The 26,204-nt window shown below is 45.4% G+C and overlaps 1 protein-coding gene across 1 annotated transcript; it reads right to left on the reverse strand.

Moving 5' to 3' along the window:
* Window positions 1-189: 189 nt before the first annotated feature.
* Window positions 190-25,274, reverse strand: LOC111853948 (nuclear factor NF-kappa-B p105 subunit-like). The gene is made up of 20 exons (XM_023831413.2): window positions 25,110-25,274; window positions 24,911-24,981; window positions 24,379-24,413; window positions 23,079-23,163; window positions 18,963-19,003; window positions 18,778-18,876; window positions 16,108-16,256; window positions 13,537-13,700; window positions 13,281-13,439; window positions 10,688-10,792; window positions 6,690-6,781; window positions 6,407-6,545; window positions 6,136-6,279; window positions 5,822-5,941; window positions 5,403-5,612; window positions 4,373-4,473; window positions 3,669-3,720; window positions 3,443-3,564; window positions 2,911-3,058; window positions 190-1,695 (listed from the first exon to the last, which is right to left on the reverse strand). The coding sequence occupies exons 3-20, from the start codon at window positions 24,406-24,408 to the stop codon at window positions 1,631-1,633; spliced, it is 2,025 nt and encodes a 674-aa protein (XP_023687181.2). The 5' UTR covers window positions 24,409-24,413; window positions 24,911-24,981; window positions 25,110-25,274; the 3' UTR covers window positions 190-1,630.
* Window positions 25,275-26,204: the final 930 nt, after the last annotated feature.

Raw genomic sequence — 26,204 nt, forward strand, 5'->3', positions numbered from 1 at the left:
TAACATGTAAATCCCGTATTTTTATAACCTATAAAATTATACACTGGCATTTTACTCTAAATGAATCATGTCACTTATTCAAAGGTATAACAGCAAAGGTCCTGGAAACAATTTAGATGTTAGTCTTTTTTTAATCTATTTTTAAAAATGTGCTTATCCATTAGCTTTTTTTATTTAAAAGTGACTGCATGAGTTAGAAAAGCATTTTATTTTTTCCACTTTTTATAATGAAAAAAAACATGAAAACATACTCAAATGTTCAATTATATCCTCCATCTCCCAGTTCAGACCAGGTGGCAGTGGTGAGATGGTTTAATACATGCAAGACATCTGAAGCTTTTTTTCCATGAATACATGAAAAATACATGAATACCTAATATAACAGTTTACGCCATACTGGCATTAATATTACTGGCAAAAACAAAACTCCACCTTCCAAAGGCCTATAAAAACAAACAAAACCCACCAGGCTATTGTAGCCTAACTATTGGGTTTGTTTATCAGTTTCATAGATCACATGGAGTATTTCATTGTGTTGTACAGACTACATTCCTCCAGGTCTGAACTAGAACTTGTCTTTACAAACCATTATTCATCCAGCATCTATGGGCCTTTCAGATTTCAGCAGGCAAAGTTACAGGCGAAGAGGAACCACATCCCCTCTGTCTACAATAATATCTTATCCGATATAATATGAAAAGTATATGTTGAAAAACCAGGCAAAAATGGCAAAACAAGAGGCAGAGGAGACAAACAGGTACAAAACAAAGGCAATTTAGTAACAAGTGAAAATAAAACTGCCTTACAGGCAAAAGGTTTGTCTTTGAGGTGTAACCATTTGACGTAAAACATGCAGCAGGAAATATCTTGGCTGAAATAAAGTTTGTCACGGCTTCTGGTTTTTTACAAAAACGGAGAGTGACGCCGCTGTGGCTGGTCGGCGGTGGGAAGAGGCATCTGGGACGTCAGTCTCTCAGGTTCTTTCAGGTTCTGTCAGGTTCTGTCCAGCTATGTAGGAAGTGCTGGTGTTCAGGGAATTCGCACCCAGAGTCCATGAAAAGAAAATCTGACTCACCGTCTTTCTTGAACCAGGACTTTTATCAAGCCCAATGTGCATGGCAACGTCAACTAAGTCAGAGTCCATTCTGACGTTCGCTGCGCTCTGGCTCCCCCTGCTGGAGCAGAAGAACTAGAACATTTTCTCCATTTCTGTAGCCCATCAACTTGGTACTATAGCTTTATAAATGTACAAAGTCCAAACAGGACTCCTTGTGATAGTAAAATGTATCTTTGAAACCATGTTGATGTATTTCAGCATGTGTACAATGATACATTTTTGTAGAAATTGTCAATAGGATTTCCCTCTATTCAAGTAAGACAGTTGACACTATGCTTGTACTTTCAGTAGGTGAGCTCAGTAATTCATACAGAGCATGCTTTCACATCTTTAAATGTAAGTTATTAAGTGTCCTTCAGAAAAATGTCTGCGTGTGTCTGCCATATCTTCAGGTTGTCTCTAGCAGACGAACTCTGCCTTCTCCGCCATAAGCTGCAGATGGTCCATAGTGAGAGAGGTCCAGGTACTGCCCCCCCCCCCCCCCCCAGGCTAGCGCAGGGCCACGGTTAAGGATCAGTGTTCCCCTTCGAGGCAGGAGCCACGCCCCTTTAGGGTGACGTCCTGATAAGGACGGAAAGCTGTGAAAGTGGAAGCGGGTGAAGGCGAGAATGATGGATGAAAGTTGAAAAGTATGGGGAGGAAGAGAGAAGTACAAAGAAGGGGAATGAAAAAGTCAGGATCTAAGATGGCGATATAATTAACATAAACATGTTCTGCTTTGATGAGCATTATGGGCATTGTGCATGTTACCCTGCAATATCGCCACTTTCATATCGTCATACCGCCCAGACATTATACCGCCCTTTACGATATATTATTATTTTACAATACAGTTCTGGCTGTATTTAGAAATCTTGGTGAAAAAATTCGTAAGTGGGGTTTAAATTTCACTAAAACATTTTTACGCTGTCATATTTATCACAAACAAATCACATCAAATATCAGAAATTTCCCCAATATTGTACTGTGACATATTAACTTGTATCCAGGTTGGTCCCAGAAAGGGTGCTGTCACGTGATTAAAATATCATTTAGCAGGCATATAAATTGAAGCATCCTGCTTTCCTATTGGCTGATGGGGTTGAGCATGCTTCTCTTACATATTAATTGGTGAGTGGTGACCTCCCAGCTTCACTCACACAAGCAGAAATTAAGTATCAACACTATAATGTTCTGTATTCGTACAGCTGTATTTACTGGAGAAATTCAGGTTAAAAATACTTCTATTGCACATCTTTTTGGTTTTTGCGTGACTAGGCCATGACCTTAATCTACTATCAGGACAGATATGCATCAGGAGAATGCCCCCACTGGTTTGTTGTTAAGGAAACATCTCAGAGTCAAATTCCCCCTGAATTGAATGAATGAATTTAACCACAAAAACACTGAAATGTGCAGCCCAAGCGAGTCTACAAAGAGACGCACTGCAAATAACCGCACTGTCCCCAGAGGCCACCAAGGGAAGGACAACCCAACCAAGCAATAGAGGGCAGGGTGCTGTTTCATTTAGAGAACTGCGATGCAGCGATCAAATCTTATTCTCACAGGAATTTACAGACATTAGCGAAATCCAAAGGACAATAAAACTGCTGATGGCCAGCAGGGGGCATCTTAGTCAAACCAGACTCGTAATCTAAGGCTGATTTGCACGTAACTGCTTTGTTACCCTTCAAAGACATATTTTACTCTAAGAACCTCTAAAAACAAGTGCCGCAGTATAATCCAAGTCAAGTGAATTTTTATAGGACAGGAGAATAGAGAAAACCACGTAGATTATGTCCCTTTTCTGTTACCTGTGATCTGGTTAAAATCAGAGGGTGCTGACAAATTCCAGGTGGTCCAGAAGGCCTGGAAAATGACCTTCTGCAGGGTGTAGAGTGCCAGACTAATAACAGCCGTCCCAAGAGCCTCCAGAAGTTCCTCCTGAGTATCATGGGACACCTACAGTGAAGAGAAGCCGTCACCATGCCGCCCCAGCAGGAACTCAAAGCTACAGTCTCAGAAACATCATGAACCCCTGTGCATCCTACACATATGAGTCAGGCCACTGTCACGGGTTAGCAATAGCGCTGAGAAAAGCACCTACTACTCTATTATCCTGTACAATTTCTACAGTACGACTTGGGCAAAGCTGAACATAAGCCAAAAAGTGAAATGAGTGAGCTGATGTTTGCTGGTTTACTCAACAACTTCAGCCCACATATAGATTTTGAGCAGATAGCGATGGGCGGGTGCGGTAGTGTGGAGTCAGTAGAGATGCATAAGACTGATGTCATGCACATGGATAGAGGCCTCATTTTAGGGCAGTCTGGCAGGACGCCGTACCTTATAGCGACCGCATTGTGCCCTTGCTGGCGAGGGCGGGACAATCTGCCCTTCATGGCCAACCAGCTTCTCCCAGCTCAGCTCACGTTGCCGGGACTCCGTCCCCAACAGCCTTGTGGAGCCTGCGAGAACCCAGCACGGTTCACTGAGGGCCACGGGATGTCAGCCTCCTCCATGCCCCAAGGACGCTAGCGCTAATGCCAAAAGCATTGGCGAGTGAAGTTACCTTCTGGGTGTGTCATGGGGGAGTGGGAAACCTCGATGGGGGGGTCGCATCGCTATGGACAACAAAAGGGGGGAAATCATGGAATGGCAGAGTGGGAAAATGTGGAAAGATGAGTTGGGCATTGTAGCCATAAGTGGTAGAGCTGATGCAACATGGAGGAGAAGCAGCAAAGTACTTTTACATATGAGAAATTTACGTCAGGGTGTCATGCAAAACCAACAAGGACAATCAACATAAATTATATACAGAACTGTGCAAAATTCTTAGACAAAGAATTTTTTTGGTCATCTTAGCAGTTAACATTTGTTAGCAATTAACACTTACTAACTAGATAAACAGTCAAACATTTCATCTAAAGATTTTTGCATAGTACTATCCATACGCAAAATAATGTGCTTAGTACAGATCATGATCAGCGGGTGGTTACATGGGCAGGGGGGGGCAGAGGGATGGACAAGGCACAGAATTAGTGGTTATTGATTTGCCAGCTGCTGTAGAGGTGTGTGGTTTTGGTCTTGATAGAATTCACTCTCTCGCTGCAGAGGGAGTGAGCAGCCCATGCTAATGAACGCCGGCAGTGTTAACTCAGTGGTGCTGTCATCCCGGAAGTGCTCCTCCCAGGCTTTGTTAGTCACTTTTCACTAGTAACGATGACATCACCCACCTACCCCCCCCACCACAGTGCCACGATTAGTGAACCTCACCGTCTCAGCTGGGGTGGCCCACAGGGGGTTGACTTCCTCATCACCGATCTCTGCTGTGCAATGTGGCTTGTCTCTGCAGTGGGGGGGGCAGTGGCTTGCATCTGGAGGAAGGGGAGGGGATGTATGAGGGATTCGCCAGTGAGACACGCCCATTCCGCTCAGTAGGGAAAGACAGCAAGGGAGGGGCGAAGAAGCAGGGACTTCATTTTTTAAAGTCAGGGGGCATAAGAGGGGCCATAATTTGTACTGAACGACCAACCTTATCCTTAGCCAATGACACGTTTTGAATCAGGGAATGACAGGGGAGGGGGCCAATCAGCTTTCAGCTGTGGCCCCGCCCCTCTATAGATCCCTGAAGGAGGAAATGATGTAGAACAATAGCGTTTAACTCTGGTTGCCATTTCCCCCTGAAAAGGAAGGATATTACCTGGCTCCATTCAGTGTTCCTCGATTTTAACGGGCCAGCACTGTCAAACATAGGCTTCCGTGGCAAAGCCATGGACACAGAATGACGGACATGAGCCCTGCATGTAAGAGGGAGCCACCGACCCACACCGTGAAAATGTTATTAACGTGTTAGGAAATGACTCATCCACTCGAATGCTGCTGCTGACAGATGGGAGCCACAGACAAATACGTGGTGGGAGTTTTCAGCTTGAGCTCTGTATCCTCACACACCAACAGACATCTGCCCATCTTATAGCTGCTTATCCTGGGGAGGGGTGGAGGGGCTTGAAGCCTCTCTCAGGCAGCATGGAGCTGCCTGACACACCCTCAGTAGGGTGCCATATGTATTTACGCATTGGCTGTTTAGAGATGCCAGTTATAAAGCTGGAGGAAACCCATGCAACATGGGGAGAGCAAGCAAACTCCACGCACACAGAGCTAGGGGCGGGATTTAAACCCCCCGCCCTGGGGATGTGAGGCAACACCTATACCCACTAAGCCACTATGCATAGGAGAATGAAACTGCAGCTGAAACATTCTGGAGGTGCCAGTGGGGACCTTGCAGAGTTCTGCTTCAATTTACCGGCACTGTGGTTCTCCTCGAGGGGTGCAGCGACTGTGCTGGCTTCAGGCCCCGGCCTGGGCTCCAACGTGGCCCGCCTCTGCATCTCGCCATGCCTGATCTCAGCCCCTGTCCACCGGCTGTGGCTTCCCTCTCCTGATCCCGTCCCCGGATTATCTTTGGGATTACCATTGCTGTCGTCTCCGGTGCTGCCTTCAGGACCGTGACAGGCTGTCACAAAGGGACATCAATCACAAGCCTGTCCTTGGAGACGCAAAGTGAGAGAGGCGGGCACCCTCTACCATGATAACCAGTTCACGATTCTATATGCCATTATAGTGACCAGACAGTACATTTGCAAAACACACTCAAAATAAGCATCAAAATCTCAAAATCAGCAACCATCTCAGAAATAGATCCATCGGTGCCCTTTTTCTCACCGTGCTTTAAGCCATTCCCGACAGCGCCCCCAGTGCCCCCAGTCCCGCCTGAACCGTGGGAGAAGGCATAGCCATTGCCGTAGCTGTTGTAGCTCGAGTAACCCTGATAGAAGACATGACCTGGAAGGCAAATGCAGCTGCATTACTTCAAAAGGCATTGACCCCCTTCAGTGAGGCTTCCAGGAGGCTGCAGGAGGTCTCAGTCAGGTTAAGGAGACATCAGGTTTGCATAATGCTCTATAATTCCATGAGAGCATTTGTCTCCTCCTTTCAGATTCAAGGATTGCAATGTCTCCCATGACAGATCCGGCTACCTGTTCCTCCAGCCGGACCTCCACCAGCGGCGGGGCCAGCCCCACCTCCTCTGTACAGCCCACCGCCCCCTCCGTTTCCTGGGTTTCCATAGTCTTGGAAGTTGGGGAGGGTCTTCTGTCTCTTCCTCTGCACCTCTTCTTTATCTGCAGTATATGGAAGAAAGACTGTAACCATGAAAAGACCATCTTTACTAAAGACTCCAGACTGTCACGAGGTCAGGAGCACAGAAAGCCGGTGGATTTGGGCGGGGTCTGCTGGATCCGGCCATACCTATGACCTGCGGGTGGTAGGTGAAGGGCTTCGGCTCGCTGGTCTCATTGTCCGATTTCCTTTTGAGCTGCACGAACACAGAGATGGGCTTCTGCAGGTTCAGGTCTCGGTACTTGGGGGTCTTGAAGACTATAGCGAACTGGGAGAAATGTAGATGGGAGAAAAGGGAGATTAGAAAGGAAAGCACTAAGAAAGGTGACGGTGACAGCTTAGGCACATCACGCAGCTTTTACAGACGACCCGGGATAATGCTGCTTTTCCAGCTCCAGGCTGTGCGACATACCTGCCGGTGGACGTCAGTGGGGGAGAAGTCCCCAAAGTCCTCCCACATCAGCCCCGAGTCGTCGTCTTCGTAGAACCGCACCTGGATGTCATCTGCCCACGGAGACAGAGGCGAAGCGTCAAACGGGAACACTCCCCACCCCCGCTACAGTCTTCACGGGCCTCCCACTCTGTCTGGCCAGCGGTTTCCTGAACCTCAAGGGGAATTAGCGAGGCCTGGAGGGACGACCCATTCCACACGACGGGCCGGGCTCAGATCCCCCGATGCCCGCTTTCGCCCCTTTCAAGTCAACCTTTCCCAGTAAAATGGTACAGGACACCCCCGGATTCACAGCCACATTGTTTCCTGGGAATCATGCGAGTTGGCAGTCCATTCATGCCATACCATCATGCACATGCTAAGCACACATCTGCGCCCTGGGTCAGGTCCTGCAGAGACTGACCATTTACGCTCTTCATTCTTCTGCCTATTGCTGGCTGGTTGACTCCAGTTAAGAACCTCTGACCATGGATCAAACATCTAGGATCTAAAGACACAGACCAGCATCTCTGAGTTCACTAAAGGTGCCATAGAATGAAAATCTGCAGGCTGTTTTGAAATTCGTAGACTGTTATGTAACAGTCTTAGCCACGCCCCCAAACTTTACACATGCCAGCCCACTTTCAAACTCAATGGACATGCGCATTCGGACTTCAACAGTTCTGCATGAATTGTGAAGAACGAAGTGGAGGACAGCAGCGAAAACGGCAGGATGCATGCATGGGTGTGCTGTTTGAGATGTCGGTACTTTTCATACCCTTCCTAACAAAACCAAACTGTCAACAGACATGGCTGATGTTCATCTTTAACAAGCAAGTCAAGAGTACATTTCCCAAAAGCTCACGTTAGCAGCTAACATAGCTTGAACCATTTGTTGCATGGCTCTAACTATGTAAGTCGCTAACATTGCTAGCAGTTATGCTTTTGGGAAAATGCAGTCCAGTTTAGCAGGGGAATAGTGAACAACATTGCGAAGTCTGTGATGCTGACATTGCCAAGAGGCTTCGGAACTTCCTACAGCGTACGTTTGATTAGCTAAATAAATATCTAATCGACACTGCAGTAAAAAAAACTCCAAATTCCTTACAAACGGCACATTTACAAGCTGCTGAGCTTGGTGCTTGGAGTTCTTGATAAAACTTGCATGAAGAAGCCAGCATCATAAAATCATTAGTGGGAAAAATAATTTCAATGTTCTTGTTACAATGCTGAAAACAAAGCTATGATTATGCTAACATTGTGCCTAGGCTGAAGTGGGACTATTAAAGTTACAAGCGGCAAACTGTTCCAGGAAACATTAAATGACAAAACTTATCACTCAGACAGCTGTCCCTTGACATCCGATTCCTTCTCTAACACTGGCTCAAACATATATGGTTGGATCCCTAAACGCTTCATGTTTGACCTCGCCTGTAGTGATCTGTGTTGGTTCTTTGTGAGCCATCGCAGTGCTTCACTGCAAACCAGCTAATCAGAGCTCATAAACATGTATTAATGAGCTCACCAAATAACAGAAAACAGCCTGTTTCATCCTAGGGCTGGACTATGGGTTGTAAATGGGCTTGTAAAACCACTTTTGGACTATTTAGACCAAACCAAGTTCATATACCTTCTGTGTAGTCACCAGAGAACAATTTTGGAAAAAAATGTATTCTATGGCATCTTTAACATAAGAGCTGAAAGGTTTGCATGGATGTTCAAAAATCCATAACTGGTATCTGTGGAAAAATGTATCTGTGGGAAGATGGTAAATTCTGCCTGTAGGTAATATCTCGAAGGGTGATGCAGATACAGTTTCCTCTTATAAATACAAAACCCAACTTCAAAGCACATAATCTGATATATATCAAATTGCACTCCAGTAATCATTGCAATTATTGTAATTCTTGCAATCTTGACTCCAAATTTCTGGTGATTAGTATGCAAAGATGTGAGCTTTAAAAAAATCACAGTGATTGTAATATGTAGCCAGAGGCCTACACATCCATTTTTCACAAGTCTGCACACACCTGCTATTGATGCATTTGTCTCTACATTATTTGCCTTATAGTAAATGTGGCCATATACTTCAACTGAAATACGACATCACATGTGCCGTAATCTCCTCAGTGATCGACATTTCGGCACACCGCTTGTGCAGAGTCCTCAAGGCAAATTTCTCCATTCGTTCTGATCCCACCCACTGTCCACGATAGGCCAACATAAATATGGCGCCGCAGAATTGGTCAGCAGGACTAATTATGCAGTTTCCAGCATGCTTTGCACAGCACCGTGCACATCAATAAACAACTTATTCATGTTGTAAATAGTACATGTAACCGTGCAATGTTTGCCGGGGAATGCGTGTGTTTTGTTAGTGTTTAACCATGAGTGATGTGTAAAATGTTGGCTTCCCTGTCTGTGTTGCTGCTAGTATTAGACTAATAGTGACTGTTAATAGAGCGCAACTTACATTTCCAAAAGAGCTGTCATCTCCTTTATTAAAATGAGACACGCACTCACCACAATACTCTTATTTACCCTCTGTATATGGGTCTGTTATATCGAAAGCATTCTGCACCCTCTAGGGTTATGGTGTGACACAGAGCGAACAAGGGGGTGGCGTCATTTTACATATGAGACTGTTTGGGCCAATCAGTTTCGCTTACATTTTGTCCAAACGTCGTTTGTAGTATACAGCCACCTTTAAAGGCCTTGAGGCAGTGAAGTGAAACATATCAAAGTTTACAACAACCAAGGGAAATGTTCAACATCTTTTCTCAAATTTTACACTTCAAAATAACCCCATTTTGGCTTTGATGACAGCATTGGCATTCTTTCAACAAGCTTCCAAATGTAGCCACCTGGAATGCTTCCCCAACAGTCTTGAAAGAATTTCTGCAGGTTTTGAGCACAAGTTGGCTACCTTGCTCTCACTATTTGATCCAACTCATCCCAAACCAGCTCTATAAGGGTTCAGGTCAGAGGTCACCTGTCACAGCACCCCATCTCATTCCTTATTCACAAGATAATACTTACTACATAACGTCGAGGTGTGCTTAAGGTCATTGTCTAGTTGGAAAATGAATGATTTTCCGTAGGTATTTGTGGACTTGTGCCTCAGGGACATAAATCTTTAGCTTCGTACACCTGTATCAGGGCCGCGCTCGTCTGCAAATATGCCAGAAAGGTCCCTGTCCTCACTGTGGCACAAACGCCCCACCCCAGCGCCTGACACGCTCCCCCTCAGCCCTGCTACTCACTTCCTTCCCCTAAATTTACATGAACAGTGAGGGGGGAAAATCCCTCAACACTGGCCCGGGAAACTTCCTCCAGCTGCGCAGACATGCTGCAGACTGCCGGTGGGAGGTGGATGTGCAGCCGATGGGCAGGAAGCCAAGCAGCATCGAGCCAGTGACAGACCCATGCTGGTCGGCGACACCACCCCCACTTAGGTGCCATCTTCGTTGGCATGCTGGCTGTACTTGTCAGCAGAGAGGCCACTTCCAGCTTAACCGTGTTGTTTAGACTGGCTGTTCATCGGATGTGGCTTGCCAAATATTACCTTACAGAACCGGATACTCTGGATACTGGGCCCGATCCCGTACCCTGATAAACTTTTGCTAATTCCTAATAACATTCCTAGATACAGCGACACAACGCTCCACTGGAGAATTTAAAATACTTTCTCATGCGGTGGCAAGTAGCTCAGTGGGTACGGATAGGGTTCAAATCCCAGCGTCAGCAGAGTGATTTCACCATCGGAACCTTAAGCAAGACTTTTAACCCCTAATTGCTCCAAGGCTGACCCTGCTTACTGAAATATGTACACCTTAAATAAAAAATTAATTCTTTCTTGAACAAATCTGAACCCATGAAAACCCTCTGATGTGCAACTCCACTAACGCTGCAGTTTCCAGAATGCATTAAAAGTCTCTCCTCAAATTGCACCTCCTGGTCGCCTTTCACGGTGGTCCTACCTTTCTGCACCTTGTCACACAGCAGGTAGACCTCCTCCCCTCCCGTCACACAGCCCGCTGTGCGGTCCATCCTCACGATCTTCAGGTTGGAAGCATTAGGGGCTTCTGGCAGGGAGATACACACATGTGTAATTACACAGGGTCACTTGGACATGCAGTGCTCACAGAAAGTCCTGGAACACTTGCTTAATTCTGTATATGCCTGCGTAGGCTGAAGGGAACAGGCAGATATTTCAGATACGTTTAATATCTGACTCTGTACTTTGCTAGAGCCTCAAAGAGTCACAAAAATGTATTAATTTTATGAATCTTGTTGGTAACAGGATTGTGAGGTTTTTTTTGTACGAGTTTGTGTGTGTATGTGTGTGTCTCTGTGCGTGTGTGTGTATGTGTGTGTCTCTGTGCGTGTGTGTCAGGTACCCTGGCTACGGGACAGCTTCAAGCCCCCCACCACTCCACAAGCCCCCCACCACTCCCCAAGCCCCCCACAACCCTGTACTGGAGTTCCGGAAATGTACTTAAAGCCCAGCAGGTTGTTTGTGATAATAGACAGGTTTATCTGATAAATTAGCCACAGGTCATACGTAGTGAAAAAGACACACACCGGATATTTTATGAAATTCAGGTTAACAGTAATTTCGAGAACTGTTTTGGAAGATCACAAGAAACATCGACCATACGAACATTTGCGAAACATATACAATTGCTAATTTCCCTTTAATGTTATCAAACACCGAGCGGGAGCTACTCTTTGAAGTAGTTCGGTGTGTGGTTTTATTCTCTAAAACCCCATCTCTAGAGTGTTCTAACACTCATTTCAATCTGAGCTGGAGAAACCACAGGTGAATTTATGAAACCGGCAACATTAAGGTACATCAGACATCCCTCATGAGCAATTTCAGAGAAACAAAGGTGAAATATCACTATATTTCTCTAAATCAGACATAACCAAACAATCTACAATCTACTCATTATTTCTCAGCACAGTCCTCAGGGACCCCCAGACAGTGCACATTCTGTTGTTCCAATAAGGGTTTAGGTCACATCACAGGACCAAAACTGCACTAGTAAGAATCATGAATGACTTGCTTATGGTTGCTGATGATGGTTATGTTTCCCTGTTAGTCCCTGTAGTGCAGCATTTAATACCGTTGACCATGATATTTTATTGGAATGGTTATGGTCTTTGGTTTTAAAGGGCAGGCACAGTCTGGGTCCTTGTAGTGCAGCATTTAATGCCGTTGACCATGACATTTTATTGGAATGGTTATAGTCTTTGGTTTTAAAGGGCAGGCATAGTCTTGGTCCCTGTAGTGCAGCATTTAATACCGTTGAACATGACATTTTATTGGAATGGTTATAGTCTTTGGGTTTAAAGGGCAGGCATAGTCTTGGTCCCTGTAGTGCAGCATTTAATACCGTTGCCCATGACATTTTATTGGAATGGTTATAGTCTTTGGGTTTAAAGGGCAGGCATAGTCTTGGTCCCTGTAGTGCAGCATTTAATACCGTTGACCATGACATTTTATTGGAATGGTTATAGTCTTTGGTTTTAAAGGGCAAGCACAGTCTTGGTCCTGCACATATTTAACTGAACTCCACTGGTTTGTCCATGTGAACAATGAATCCTCTGAATCGACCGGAGAGTCGATTCAGAGTATGGTGTCCCGCAAGGTTCTGTCCTGGGCCCACTACTCTTCACCTTCTACATACTGGCTTAGTGATGTTATTAGGAAACATAGCCAGAGTTTTTATTGCTATGCAGATGACACACAGCTGCACACATCTGTTAAAACAGATGAGCTGTCACAGCTGTCACAGAGTGAGGGATGCTTGGCTGAAGTTAGGGGCTGGATGGCCAGTAACTTTGTTCTGTTAAATTCTGACAAAACAGAGGTGTTACTACTGGGCCCAGTGTGTTGTTGATATCATAAAGCTTGACCACTGCCTAGTCAATTTAAGCTAAAAGCTTAAGTTAAAATCCTTGGTATCACTATTGACTCTGAATGCTTACATAAATAGCGTCATTAAAACAGCTTTCTTCCATCTGAGGAATATCGCAAAACTTAGAACAATGCCTGCCCACCCAGCCTGACTACACATCTGCCATCCTCCTCTGCTTGTTGCTGGACCGCACCCCCTCTCCATCCCGCCGAAGGAAGAAGCTTCCTCACCTGCCTGTCATGACATCAGCTGCACCTTCCGCATTTAAACCTGGACTATAGACAATACTTACTTTAGAAACTGGGACTTTGCTATTTTGGACTGGGACTTTGCCAGCCCTAGGAGGATGGGCTCCCTCCCCCCCATAGGCGCGAGAGGCCTATTTGAGCTCAGGGTGTGCAAAATCAGAACAACCAATAGACTTTACTGAAGTTCTTTGTATCATCGATAGCTATCAGGAGCTAACATCGGTAGCCTGTTTGGAGAAATAAAGTCACCTCTGAGCCGTTGTGACGTAAATAGCATAATGCTACGATGAGAGCATTTGAGGTAAATGATACATTTCAAAGGTGAGGATGAGTGGAGTACAGTCTAAACTTTTGTTCTTTTTTCAGGTTCTGGCCAGTCCTGACCAGGAGCTTGGACTCACTGCTGTCGTAGATCGGGTCGGAGATCACGGGATCCAGCCGGCGCGAGAACCCTCCATCACTGTCGGGCAGGAAGGCAGTGAACATCAAGCGCACCACACTCAGGTCCATCTTCTGGGCCTGGCTGGTGGCCACGCTGGAGATGAGGGTCCGCTGGTGCTCTTGGGTGGTATGACACAGACAGACGGGCATCTTAAGTGCAGAAGTCCGAGGTTTCCGGCAGCATACTTGCCATGGCGGCCCGGGCTGAACGCTAACCTGTAAGCTCCCTGGGCACACGGACCTCCCCCTGGATGGCGTCAATCTCCGGGTGGATGGAAACACCATAGTTGTAGCCCATCCTGTAGGCCTCCGTCATGCGCTCCTCCAGCTTCTTCTGGACATTCTTCTTGGTCACATGGAGGATGCCAAGATTGGGAAAACTGCAACATGTGCAGTAAAAACAAAATTAATAAAAGCAAAACTCCCAAAAACATCGAGGCAGATGAGCTGATTATATCAGAGCTGAAATTATCTGCATTTTGGGGCTGTTAACACCTACGTGCAACAAGCACCCTCTGAGTGGGAATTCTTCATACATGGTTTAAAACATTCAAGATCAAAGGACTCATCCAGGTTGGATACAGTTATCGGGCTATTTTGGTTCTAAGGAAATGATACGTAGGTGAAGGACATGCACATTTTGTGTCCGCATCCATTTTTGTAATTCTCTTAATAAATACATAGAATGCCTCACATTATTGTACAAAATGTCCTTAATGCAAATATATTTTGAAAACTTTCAAACAATATATGTGTAGTTTCTTCATTTCTTCAAGTCCAAAAATGTCAGGTGATGCATCTGTCAGAACAAATGTGAAACTATGAAAACTGGAATTTGAGTAACTATATATATATATATATATATATATATATATAAATTTGTTAGTGTTTTTGGCATGTGAAGTGGTACAACCTGTGAAAAACCATCAAAATATTGCAATATAAATATGATTAAACTGTTTTTAAAATTCTGTATATGAACTTGATATTAAGAATAAAAGTAAAAATTGCGCCGTGTCCAAGTTGACATAAGTGAACTGTGAACTGAAAAGCTGCAGGTGCTGCGACCTAACTGGTACGCGAACGATACGCGCGATAATCCATTGTTTGTAAAAGCGCGATTGCGTACTTATTTTACGTGCATTTGCGCTGCTATGACAAGAAAATACCTTCTATTTTAACCTATATACCGCAAATGAAGTAGAGTTAGCATATACACTCACCTAAACGATCATTAGGAACACCATACTAATACAGTGTTTGACCCCCTTTCGCCTTCAGAACTGCCTTAATTCTACGTGGCATTGATTCAACAAGGTGCTGAAAGCATTCTTTAGAAATGTTGGCCCATATTGATAGGATAGCATCTTGCAGTTGATGGAAATTTGTGGGATGCACATCCAGGTCACAAAGCTCCCGTTCCACCACATCTCAAAGATGCTCTATTGGGTTGAGATCTGGTGACTGTGGGGGCCATTTTAGTACAGTGAACTCATTGTCATGTTCTAGAAACCAATTCGAAATGATTCGAGCTTTGTGACATGGTGCATTATCCTGCTGGAAGTAGCCATCAGAGGATGGGTACATGGTGGTCATAAAGGGATGGACATGGTCAGAAACAATGCTCAGGTAGGCCGTGGCATTTAAACGATGCCCAATTGGCACTAAGGGGCCTAAAGTGTGCCAAGAAAACATCCCCCACACCATTACACCACCACCACCAGCCTGCACAGTGGTAACAAGGCATGATGGATCCATGTTCTCATTCTGTTTACGCCAAATTCTGACACTACCATTTGAATGTCTCAACAGAAATCGAGACTCATCAGACCAGGCAACATTTTTCCAGTCTTCAACTGTCCAATTTTGGTGAGCTCGTGCAAATTGTAGCCTCTTTTTCCTATTTGTAGTGGAGATGAGTGGTACCCGGTGGGGTTTTCTGCTGTTGTAGCCCATCCGCCTCAAGGTTGTGCGTGTTGTGGCTTCACAAATGCTTTGCTGCATACCTCGGTTGTAACGAGTGGTTATTCAGTCAAAGTTGCTCTTCTATCAGCTTGAATCAGTCGGCCCATTCTTCTCTGACCTCTAGCATCAACAAGGCATTTTCGCCCACAGGACTGCCGCATACCGGATGTTTTTCCCTTTGCACACCATTCTTTGTAAACCCTAGAAATGGTTGTGCGTGAAAATCCCAGTAACTGAGCAGATTGTGAAATACTCAGACCGGCCCGTCTGGCACCAACAACCATGCCACGCTCAAAATTGCTTAAATCACCTTTCTTTCCCATTCTGACATTCAGTTTGGAGTTCAGGAGATTGTCTTGACCAGGACCACACCCCTAAATGCATTGAAGCAACTGCCATGTGATTGGTTGATTTGATAATTGCATTAATGAGAAATTGAACAGGTGTTCCTAATAATCCTTTAGGTGAGTGTAAAGTTAAAATGCACTACATTTTGTTTTCATATCAGTGCAAATGCACATAAAATAAGTTCACATTTACACTGTTACCACAATCGATTGTGGCACGTATCGCTTTTAAACGTGAATGCGTACTTGCGTACCAGTTATGTCCAGCCCTGGCTATCAGAATGCCCTGAATTTTCTCTGCTGTCATAACCGCTAGAGGATGTTACTTTGATGAATACCCCCCCCCCCCCCCCACGGCAAAGAAAAGCCAAAGCAGAATTAGGCTTTTAGGGTTGAGGTTAAGGTTAAGGTTAGCGTTAACGTTATCTCAGGTGGGTGCACTGCTACCACAAGCCAGAGGTCCACAGTTCCTCACCTGATGCTGGTGTCTTTGGGGTGCAGGTCGGCGATGCAGATTCCCTTGTCGCACTGCTTTCCCACCAGGCTGTGGGCGTGGAGGTGAGGATTCTGGGAGTAGGTCACTAGCTGCACCACCACGCGCGCCGGGCCCTGGTAGTTACATATCTGGCACAACAGCACGCAAGCGTGAAAAACTACCACAGACCACAGTGTCCCATCCCAGACAGCTCATTTCTCCATCGCACATCGTGAAACTCACTCGTGCATGGGATTCTGATTGGTCGGATGGTTTCGGGTCTGGGTACGATTTTGGTTTTGAGTGAGGAGAAAGGTAACATCAACGAGGGACATCAGAGTGCGGCCGTGGTCGACTTTTGATTCTAGCCTCCAAAAGGCCCCTTGGCATGAGTCAGGATGAAGGGATGAAGGCTTACTTCTTGAAAGCAGCACAGGCAATCACAGGCAGTACACATTCAGACTCGGAGCTTTGACAAAGCGGGGGTTTCCGATTACAGAACCATTATTCGAAAACGGAGGAGAGCTGACCGTGTTTCTTAATTCGATTACATCGGTGAAAACATTCCACGAGCCTTTGTGTGAAATGTCAACGTAGGTGTGAAGAGTAACACTACCGTGAAAAATCTATAATATGAGAACATGACCTCATATGCCTTCATGAATCCTTTCATGTAAATACCAGCTCACTGCACCCACTGACCACTGCAGACCTGATTAAGAGATTATCATCACTCTTCAAATATTACGCGTGTTTAGCAGAGATAATTTCTCACGTTTCCACTATAACTGCATACATCTCACATGCGATAACGGAGCTCTTGTGAGGGGATCACACTTCGACTCTGATATTACGGAAGGCGTTCGAACAATCTGACAGGAAGTGCTGGTGTTTTCGCGATAAGCGGTGGATGTTTCGGGGCACGACACGCCATTGGGCGGCATCTACCCATCGGGTGGAAATGCGCTTCGACTGTGGTCTTCGTTCAAGGTCTGCTTCCTAGACTCTTCTTAGAAGGTTCTCTTTGTGTGTGTGTGTGTACCTGTCATCTGTCACAACACGATTACAGAGCCACCATTGTTCAAGGAAAACAACACAGTAATAAAGAGAAAAAAGTGAGAAAACCCCTTTGTTTGTGTTATCCTTTTACAATAACAGGGTGTTTTTTTCAGCCACTTTTGAGTTACTGTGAGTCACTACAGGAACTCCTCCCAGTGAGTATTGGCGAGTCTCACTAACATGCTGCCAGCACACTGTTCTGGACACGTTTCTCATTTCTAAGAACTGCATTCTTACAATCTTCCCAAATCATGTATGTAAATTATATAAGAATTAGGTGATCAGTGTCAACATACCACAGCGAAATGTGTCCTCTGCATTTGACCCATATGTGACTTTTCGTGACACAGCAGGGGGCAGCTAATTCAGCGCCCGGGGAACAGTGCTTGGGGGCGGTACCTTGCTGGTCGGGGATTCAAACCTGCAATCTTTCAATTACAAGTGCGCTTCCTTAACCATCAAGCCACCACTGCCCATATATCTACCAGACAAACATGATGGCAAGAGAAACATCTGGAATTCACACTGCATTCACACTTATATGGAGAGTGGGGGATTGTTAGGTATTATCTGGGATTATTAGTTACATACAGACTTTCTCCCTGACCGTTACCACACCCAGTGATTCAAAACCACATCAAAGTTTGTCCTGAACTAGGCTGCCATGTCTCATCCGAGATGAACCGAAACTGTATCTGTGGTTCAAATTCTGTAGAAAACGGAGCTACGGTTCTATGTTTCCAGGAGGGAAGCTTCAGGGAAAAGCCAGCAGTTTGAAGAAAAAAGACGAAAATGTAGCAGGTGCTTCAACTTTCCGGAAACAGAACGAAAACGTCCGAATGAGATTCTGAATTAAAAAGGAAACCCATAGCCAGAGCTGCACGTCTTCAGGGAAACTTTAAGCGGCACTGAGGCTAAAAGCGTAATTAGCGACGGCTAGTTAGCGAGCAGCGGTGCTGTCCTCAAACGCACAGAGCCCCGGCTGCTCGCCCGTAGGCCGAAAGACGGACGGCACACCGAACGCCTCCCGTCTTCCTCTGTGACGGCAGTGATCACTTCCTGTTAACTGAGGTGACAGGAAATTCCCAATCAAAGTGAAGCCGGTGGGGGCGGGGAGAGTGACAGATAAGCGGCGGCTAGCAAGACCGGAGGGGGAACTGGGAGGCGGGGGTAGACGTATACTTCCTGCTGCCCTTAACACCGATTCAAAGGGGGAAAAAAATTGTAACAAAAAACTTGTACGGAATATACAGAATAATGCATAGTTTATTTTATAGAAAGTCAGCAGCGAACAACAGGAGGGTGAGACCTCTGAACAGAATATTAATCTACAGGCTTTTACCCATAAATCCTACCCTGCAAAAAAAACACCAGCGTCAAAGACCAGATAGAATAAGTGTAGATCTGACTAATTACTTATGATCTTGGGTTAAGAACTACTAGCGTATAAGGAACATGTCAGCCTGGTTTGACCAAAGAGCCTGACCACAGGAGAGATTCTCAGTATAAGGAATAACCCCCCACTCCCCAAATTTAGAATTCATTTGTCAGCATTATTCTGGCACGTACCCCCCAACCCGGCGGAGACAGCTGGACATCCCTGGGACTCACCTTCACCTGAGGGAAGGACTTCTTGTTCTTCTCGCTGGAGGCCCCGGGCAGGCCGCCGTGCGAGGGCCCCTCGCAGCCGTATCGGAAGCGGAAACCCCGCTAGGGGAGAAGACGCGCACCATTAACATGCCGTAGGACTACACCCCCCTCCCCCCTCCGCTGATAGAATAACAAACTCTTCTTACCTGCTTGGGCTGCTCTGTGATTTGGAGGTAAAGTCCGTCGACTGTAATGGCAACAAGAAAAATCATGGCAGTATTTAACAGTGAGCAATCGCTGGTTGTCTCAATGCCAGGGCATGTGGGGACTCAGGTTTATAACCATGGGGAACACAGACTTGTCCGTGGGGAACACAGACTTGTCCGTGGGGAACACAGACTTGTCCGTGGGGAATACACTTATCCACCTCTAGGTAATATTGAGCTAGGAGTCCATACCACAGCAAAGAGAGCATAGACAGGATTTATCCTGGTAGGGATGCCAGTCCATCAAGGGTACACACACACACACACACACACACACACACACAAAAGGGCAGTCTGGGTGCAGCAGTCTACATAAACCGCATGTCTTTGGACTGTGGTGGGGGGAAAACCCAGATTACACATGAATATGAAGCACAGGTGCGATGCCATGTCGATACCAGCTGAGACACGCCAGATTTAACAGCATCTGTGCTTCACTGCTTCCTATTCAGGCACAATCAGATGTGGGAGATGGCACGGATCGGCATGTTGATTAAAGAGTTCTACGTGAAACGTGTTCTAGGTGAATTTCTGCTAATGAACAATTGTGTAGTTAAAGTCTACCTGCAAACAAAATTACAAGCAAGAAATAATAAATTTGCATAGTTATATCTGAATATATATAGGTACATTTATTGATATATTATTTGAAGTTCTCAATAAAACAAGAAAACAAGTCTCCACTTTCATCTTTTATGGGAACTGGCATTCAAAGAACTGGGAAGCACTTCACTAATCGATTCTAATGCAAAAACATGAGCCACATGAACAAATTTGGCGGTGATGTCAAGTGTGGCATTTAGCACACTGGACGTCTGTGAGCACAGTGGGAATTTACTGTAATGAGTCAGGTGCCCTGTTACAATAAAGGCCCAGAATAGCCTGGAGTTTCTGATAGCACTCTTTCAGAACGAGTCAGAGGCACACCGGCCTCTCTGTGCCCAACGCCTGTCCGTTTGGAGTGCAGACCGCAACAAAAGTGCCTTTGTCACATATGTGACACATGGAAGGACAACATCGAGTGTGGATGAGATGCAGGGAATCATAGGAATGGGTGCCAGCAGTGACTCTCAGAATGGTCAGATCTTTATAGAAATTTTTCCAGTTTTTAACTAGGAAAATGCATATTTCCAATAGAGCCACAAACAAAATAATATTCTGCATAAATCTGTTTATGCAGCACAGGGTTACGATGGTCCTGGAGCCTATCCCAGGAGCGAAGGTATGAGGCAGGGATAACCCTGGATGGGATGCCAGTCCAGGAGATATAAACACACACACACACACACACACACACACACACAGGTATGCAATTATACTTTTGTGGGGACTCTCCATTCATTTATATGGAGAAAACCCTAATCCCAACATGACGACCTTAACCCCTACCCAGCCCTATCCTTAACCATAAGTAACCAAACAAAACATGAGAGTTTTGCCTTTTTACTTTTTTGATTGCATTCACAGATCTTTGTGGGGACCTGAAAAATAGTCCCCACAACTTCAAAACATTTGGTCCCCACAATGTAATATAAACATAATCCACACACACACAAATCAGACACAACAGGCAATGTAAAGACCCCCCCCCCACTCAGTTAGCTGCATGTTCTGGGTTAATGGAGGAAACTGTCATCCCTGAAGAAACACTGAATACATAATGCAGTGTAAGAGCATAAATGTGCTTCATGGATAGTTCATTGATAATTTACATATTTATTTAAGTTCATAGATCAAACGTGCAACAATTCATATGTTATTAATGTGAAGTGTTTCATAGTATTTCATTATTATTCACGTATGAGATATTCTCACAGTGAATATTTGCAATAATATAACAACAGATAAAGTTTAATGTTTTGTGCCTTTAAGAGGGTTAGGTATTGTTGTTATAGAAGAGCTCATTAATAATGTAATTAGACGCCGTTAGTTTTCTGTCTTTCCCTCGCTTAAAATTTGTTTCAAGTTCCTGAAATATTATTGACACACAGAAAACTTTGTAAATATTGGAAGAACTTATTTACATAAGAAGTTCACCCCCCCCCCGCCCCCAGAAGAAGCAGCCAAGTGTTTCAGGCACAGACGTGGGCACCATTGCTTTTGAGTTCCTCACAGCACAATTTGAGTCCTCGGTGCATGTATGGGTGGTGTACTGCAGACAGGAAGCATGTCTGTGGTGTGTGTGTGTGTGTGTGGGTGTGTGTGTGTGGGGTGTGTGTGTGTGTGTGTGTGTGTGTGTGTGGGGGGGGGGGGGGGGGGGGGACAGGAAACCACAGCGCCTTCTGCTCCAGAGGTGAAAGTGGTTAAATTATCAGCCGAAATTCACACAAATTTCGCCGGATCGGCACCGATTTCAATCCAATTTCATCAATACAACATCTTAGGTCTGTCATTCATATTGTACTCGTGTTCTTCCTAGGACAACCAGATACTGTATCAGGTAAATTCAGAGAGCTTATTTAAGGGTACAACAGCAAGATACGCACATCCCTAACAAGTTGCCCAAGTCACACGATACAAAACAGAAACAAAACACACATTTTCATCACTATTTCACTAAACCTGTCATACTAACCGTCCATTCTAACATTATATTTCATTATATATGGAAGTATATGAAGCAGTTACACCTGACGATTCAGGGAGGGGTCCAGGGGTTTGTGGATCAACACAAAGCCTGCAATGACACACGGAAATGACAAACATACGTGATTCACAGGGAAACACTCCAGACTATGTTCGCCCCTGCCTTTCTGGAAAGACGATAAGAAACGTAATAAATGTACGTGACTATCGGCCGACGTAGCCCGCGCCAGAGCGTGAGCCTCGGGGCCCATGTTCTCGACTTCCGCTACCCGTCACCTCACTGAGAATATCGAGAGCTGAGCGCATTCCTTTTCCTGTTCGCGCGCGGGACATTCACAAGCCCACATCCTCCCCATGCCGTAAACCGCACGGCGAGCATCAGGCACACCTGCCGCACAGAACCCTCCTGTGGAAATTCAGAGGTACGCCAGTTTCCATGGCAACACCACCCAGAACACTCAGACCCACGTTTGTTCCAATCAGACCCTCCGTTTGACTATTTATTACGCCGTTGGGTGTGAGGTGACCCTCCCCCCCCCCCCCCCCGATCTAAACTTCCCCCCGATCAGGAAGGTCTCACCATCAAGGTCTCATCTGTTGGTCCTACACCCACAGGACCACAAAAGCATCCAGACAGCGTGTAACTACCAGAACAGCAGCAGCACCCCCCCAGGCCAAAGTGGCGAAAACACCTTGGGAGGTGCACGTGGGGGTTCCACGCCGTCTCCTCCATTTGGAACGTCAATGAACGAAATCCCTCATGTCTAAGTGCTGTCCAGCCCTTAAAATCAATGTTTAATCTGCTTCAGAGAATGACTGGCTGTGTACACAGCGCCAAGTGTCATCCTGTTACACTGCACTAATTAAATTTGCAGAACATTTATTTTTCAGATAATTTTATCCAAAACAAGCTATTTTTTTTTTAGAAAGCTGGGTGAGTCACTCCCTATGGCTGGAGGGGGTTAAGGGCCTTGTTCAAAGGCCCAACGCAGCGAAATGGCTGTGCCAATCCAGGGATTTGATCCTGTGACCTTCCGATCACCAGCACGCATCCCAGCCCTGTCACAGTTTGTCCTAAGTTGCGCTCTCTTAGACAGCCAGCCAAGTTTGAATCGGGCCCCTATCTTTCCTCTTTGGAGTGACAACTTCCAGATGCTGTACAACTCAAAGGACCCAGTGACCTTAAATGACCCTTAGTTAGTGTGTGCTTGTGCGCGCGCGCGCGTGTGTGTGTGTGTGTGTGTGTGTGTGTGTGTGTATGTGTGTCCACCTAAAATGCACTGCAATTCGATTCAAGCCTTATCCTTCCTGGGAAAATCTTTAATTGGCTCAGAGAATCTTAATTTATGGATAAGCTGAACTGAAAGAAGAGTTCCACCAATTAACTATTCAGAAATGCCCACTGAGAAGGAAGGGAGCTTCCTTATTGGTGGGACTCTGCTACACATAATCTCCTCCATGCATCCTTACCTGTCCGCATGGATTCCATGTGAGGCATCGTCTGAAATCCCAAGGGCTCCATGGCCACCCAGGCCATCGGGTCCAGATCTAAATACTGTCAAAGGGTAAAAGACATAAGATGAAAACATTCTGCTACAGAATCAGCATTGACATTACGTTACATTTACGCTACGTAAAGTTGGGTCAGCAATTAGCATTAAGGGTCTCGTTCAAGAACCCATCAGTGAAATCACTCCCCCATACCACCTACAGGGTTTGAACCAGCCACCTTCCGATCATGGGCACAGTATCTTAACCAAGTCGTTCACAACCTCCAGTTCATGGACTGGTACCGGTCTGTGGTCAGTACCCCTCTGGCCTATGTAGGAATGGGGATTTTGTAGAGGGGGTTGGTTAATTTCCAAAAATAAACTATAGTTTTTCCATTTTTTATGACCCCTCATGTTTGTGTTCTGTTCTCATGGAAAAAATCGATGTTGCTTAACTTTTTGAATCGATCCACGCCCACCCCCCTCCGTGAATCTTTTGAATGACGTAGACACGGTCTGTGATCATTAACACACACAGCCTCACAACACCTTAAGCAAGAGATATGGGTGTCTTAAGAGATGGGCTGTGCTCCAGTGTTTACCAAAATGATTATAATAATGTACAAACACAATAATTACGACAACAACGACAATAATAATAATAATAATAATAATAATAATAATAATAATAATAATAACCAGATAGAAGAATTCCCCCTGTGCTATTCCTTTACATACAGAGAAAGATGCCAGCTAAGTTTGCATGATACCTCTGTCTGTGAAGGTGCAATCATGTCACATTCAGAAATTCATATTTATGGTATACCTTGCTGCGTCAGTAAAATCACTGTCTCAGTTCAGCTGAATGAAATGACAGCTAGCTGACGGCAGTGTTTAAGCAGCAACGCGCAGCCTTTTTGTGATGAAGAGCATGTCAGTAAGAACCCCATGAGTAAAGCCGTAAGGACAGGAGCGGCCACGCGAGCTTCAGGGACGCCGCTCCGTATCGGCTATTAGGCCTTTGAGGATTTTGCGGTCACCGTGCACTTCAAGGAAAGTTCCTCGTGTCTGCAGGCATCGCCGGCACAGAAAGTCTGAAGACGCCTTCAGCAAAGCGGCTCGAAGCGGAACAGTGGATTTAACTTCCGATTGAACGCAAGCCAAAAGCTCCCCACACACATATACAGAAATCATCAAGGCAGCCGTCACTGTGTTAGGGGTCATATAGTGTCCCCGTGGCCGCTTCATGCTGTGTGGGACGGGACCCCCCTGGTACATACCAAAGCGGGATCATGGGACTCCGTTTCCATGGTGCCTGCAAAAAATATTAATAAAAAATATTATTGTATAAAAATAAATGGGGAAAAAAACTTTATCTTCTCTCTACCTACAGTTTGATTTTTCTTCTACTAAGGTAGCTCATTGCACATTCATTTTTTCTGACAGGCTGTCGAGATCATATTGTGGTCGCCATCCGTTATCGGCCACGCCGCTACGGTCTACAGGACATTTCACTTTTCGAATCGTCTCTACCCTGCATAAACTTTCCGTGTTACTTTATGCAAAGCATTAATATGACCAGTCTTGCCCGTAGGTTAAAACAAATGAAAAAAGAAAAACAAAACAAGGCTGTACAAGCAGAGGAGCGGCAGCGTATCCTTCTGTCACTTTCGGGCGCACACCTGGAAGCGATCCGACTTCTCAGATAGGAAGCGGACATCACAACAAATGACCGGTGGGTCAGAATAAGAAACTGATCATAGATCCGGTGTTTCTTGCAGACTGATGGCGGGTGGCCGCACGTTTTCTTACCTCTGGATCAGTCGGTGTTCGCGGCTGCGGAGTCGGCGTGACCGCGCAGGCTAAAGCCGATCGGGCGAAAGCTGCAAAACATTTCCCCACAGCACATCGCAAAGTGTCCTTCGACCGGTTAATGTACAATAACCCATGGTATTAAATACATTACAACCGCCGCGCCGCGGGGTTTAGCAAGAGCAAAAGAGGTGTTCACCTTATTTATAGGTAAGCAGCCGATTAAATAAAAATCAAGCTTCCAGCGGGACAAGTGAAAGTCAGTAAAGACGGAGCCTGCGTCTCCTGGCACGCGAAATTACAGTAGATCGGCTGTTTGTAAAATTATGACTTCCTTGCTGGAAATTCCCAGTGACGTAAGTGTCGTTGCGTTTCTTGCTTTCTGCCCCCTGGTGGCACTGTCGCCGGAGCGCGCGGCACCGGTACAGTGTAGCGGTAGATGTCCAGTGTCCCGAGAGTGCCATTATCCTGCACCGATACGTTTGAAGGTAAAGTGCCTGGATCGACAGCCTGCTTAGTTCAGGTCCAGTTTGCTCATGAACCTGTTATTCCACCTTTTTCCTACCTTCATCAGTTCTTTAGATTGGTCTGGGGGGGACTTTATGATTGATTAATTAAAAGCAGTAATAACATTTGGTTATTTATAACTGAGAGATCTACGGCAAAATTTATTTCTAACTTGACCGGATTTTTTACTTTACGTGTATCTACACATTTTTTTTTCTTTAATGCCACCAATCCATCCATCTTTCAATCGCTTCAGTGTCGCCAGGGTGCCTGGAGTTGGGGAAGCCTACATCCTAGGCAGAATACTAAATTTTATACCGATGAAAGTATGGATTTGTACATTTTTCAAAGTACAATTCGGTTATAAGAAAAATAATGCTTTGCACCGCTAGATGGGTGTCTGGGATTTTTAGTGGATTTACGGATTTACGCCTTAATATTTTTACATTTAAAATGAAATATAAGCAGTGAAATGTCTATTGATGTTTTATCTCAGGAAACAAAAGCTTAGTTTACAGACAGCAGTGGGTTGACGCTACAACAAAACGTGACAGGATTTGAGTAAATACACTGTTGTTCACATATATTAGGCGTCAGGAGATATCAGAAATGTGGGTATGACCAATACTTATAAAGTGTTTTTATCTGTTGAATAGGATAATCGGTAAACCAGTTGGTTGGCTCCCCCCCCCCCCCCCCCCCCCACACACACACACACACACACACATGTACACACGTTTGAAAACTCTGACTGCCCCCCTCCCCGGGCGACAACTTTCCAGTGGTC

Source organism: Paramormyrops kingsleyae, chromosome 12 (genome assembly GCF_048594095.1).
Source record: "Paramormyrops kingsleyae isolate MSU_618 chromosome 12, PKINGS_0.4, whole genome shotgun sequence".
Classification (NCBI taxonomy): Eukaryota; Metazoa; Chordata; class Actinopteri; order Osteoglossiformes; family Mormyridae; genus Paramormyrops; species Paramormyrops kingsleyae.

What these genes read in the sequence shown, in the direction of transcription:
- LOC111853948 (XM_023831413.2), bottom strand. Translation starts at nt 24,408, where the DNA reads ATGGAAACGGAGTCCCATGATCCCGCTTTG. An exon ending in CGGGAATGGCTTAAAGCACG is followed by an intron (nt 5,613 to 5,821) that starts GTGAGAAAAAGG and finishes CCTTTGTGACAG; the next exon opens with CCTGTCACGGTCCTGAAGGC. An exon ending in GGGCCACCCCAGCTGAGACG is followed by an intron (nt 3,721 to 4,372) that starts GTGAGGTTCACT and finishes TGTTGTCCATAG; the next exon opens with CGATGCGACCCCCCCATCGA.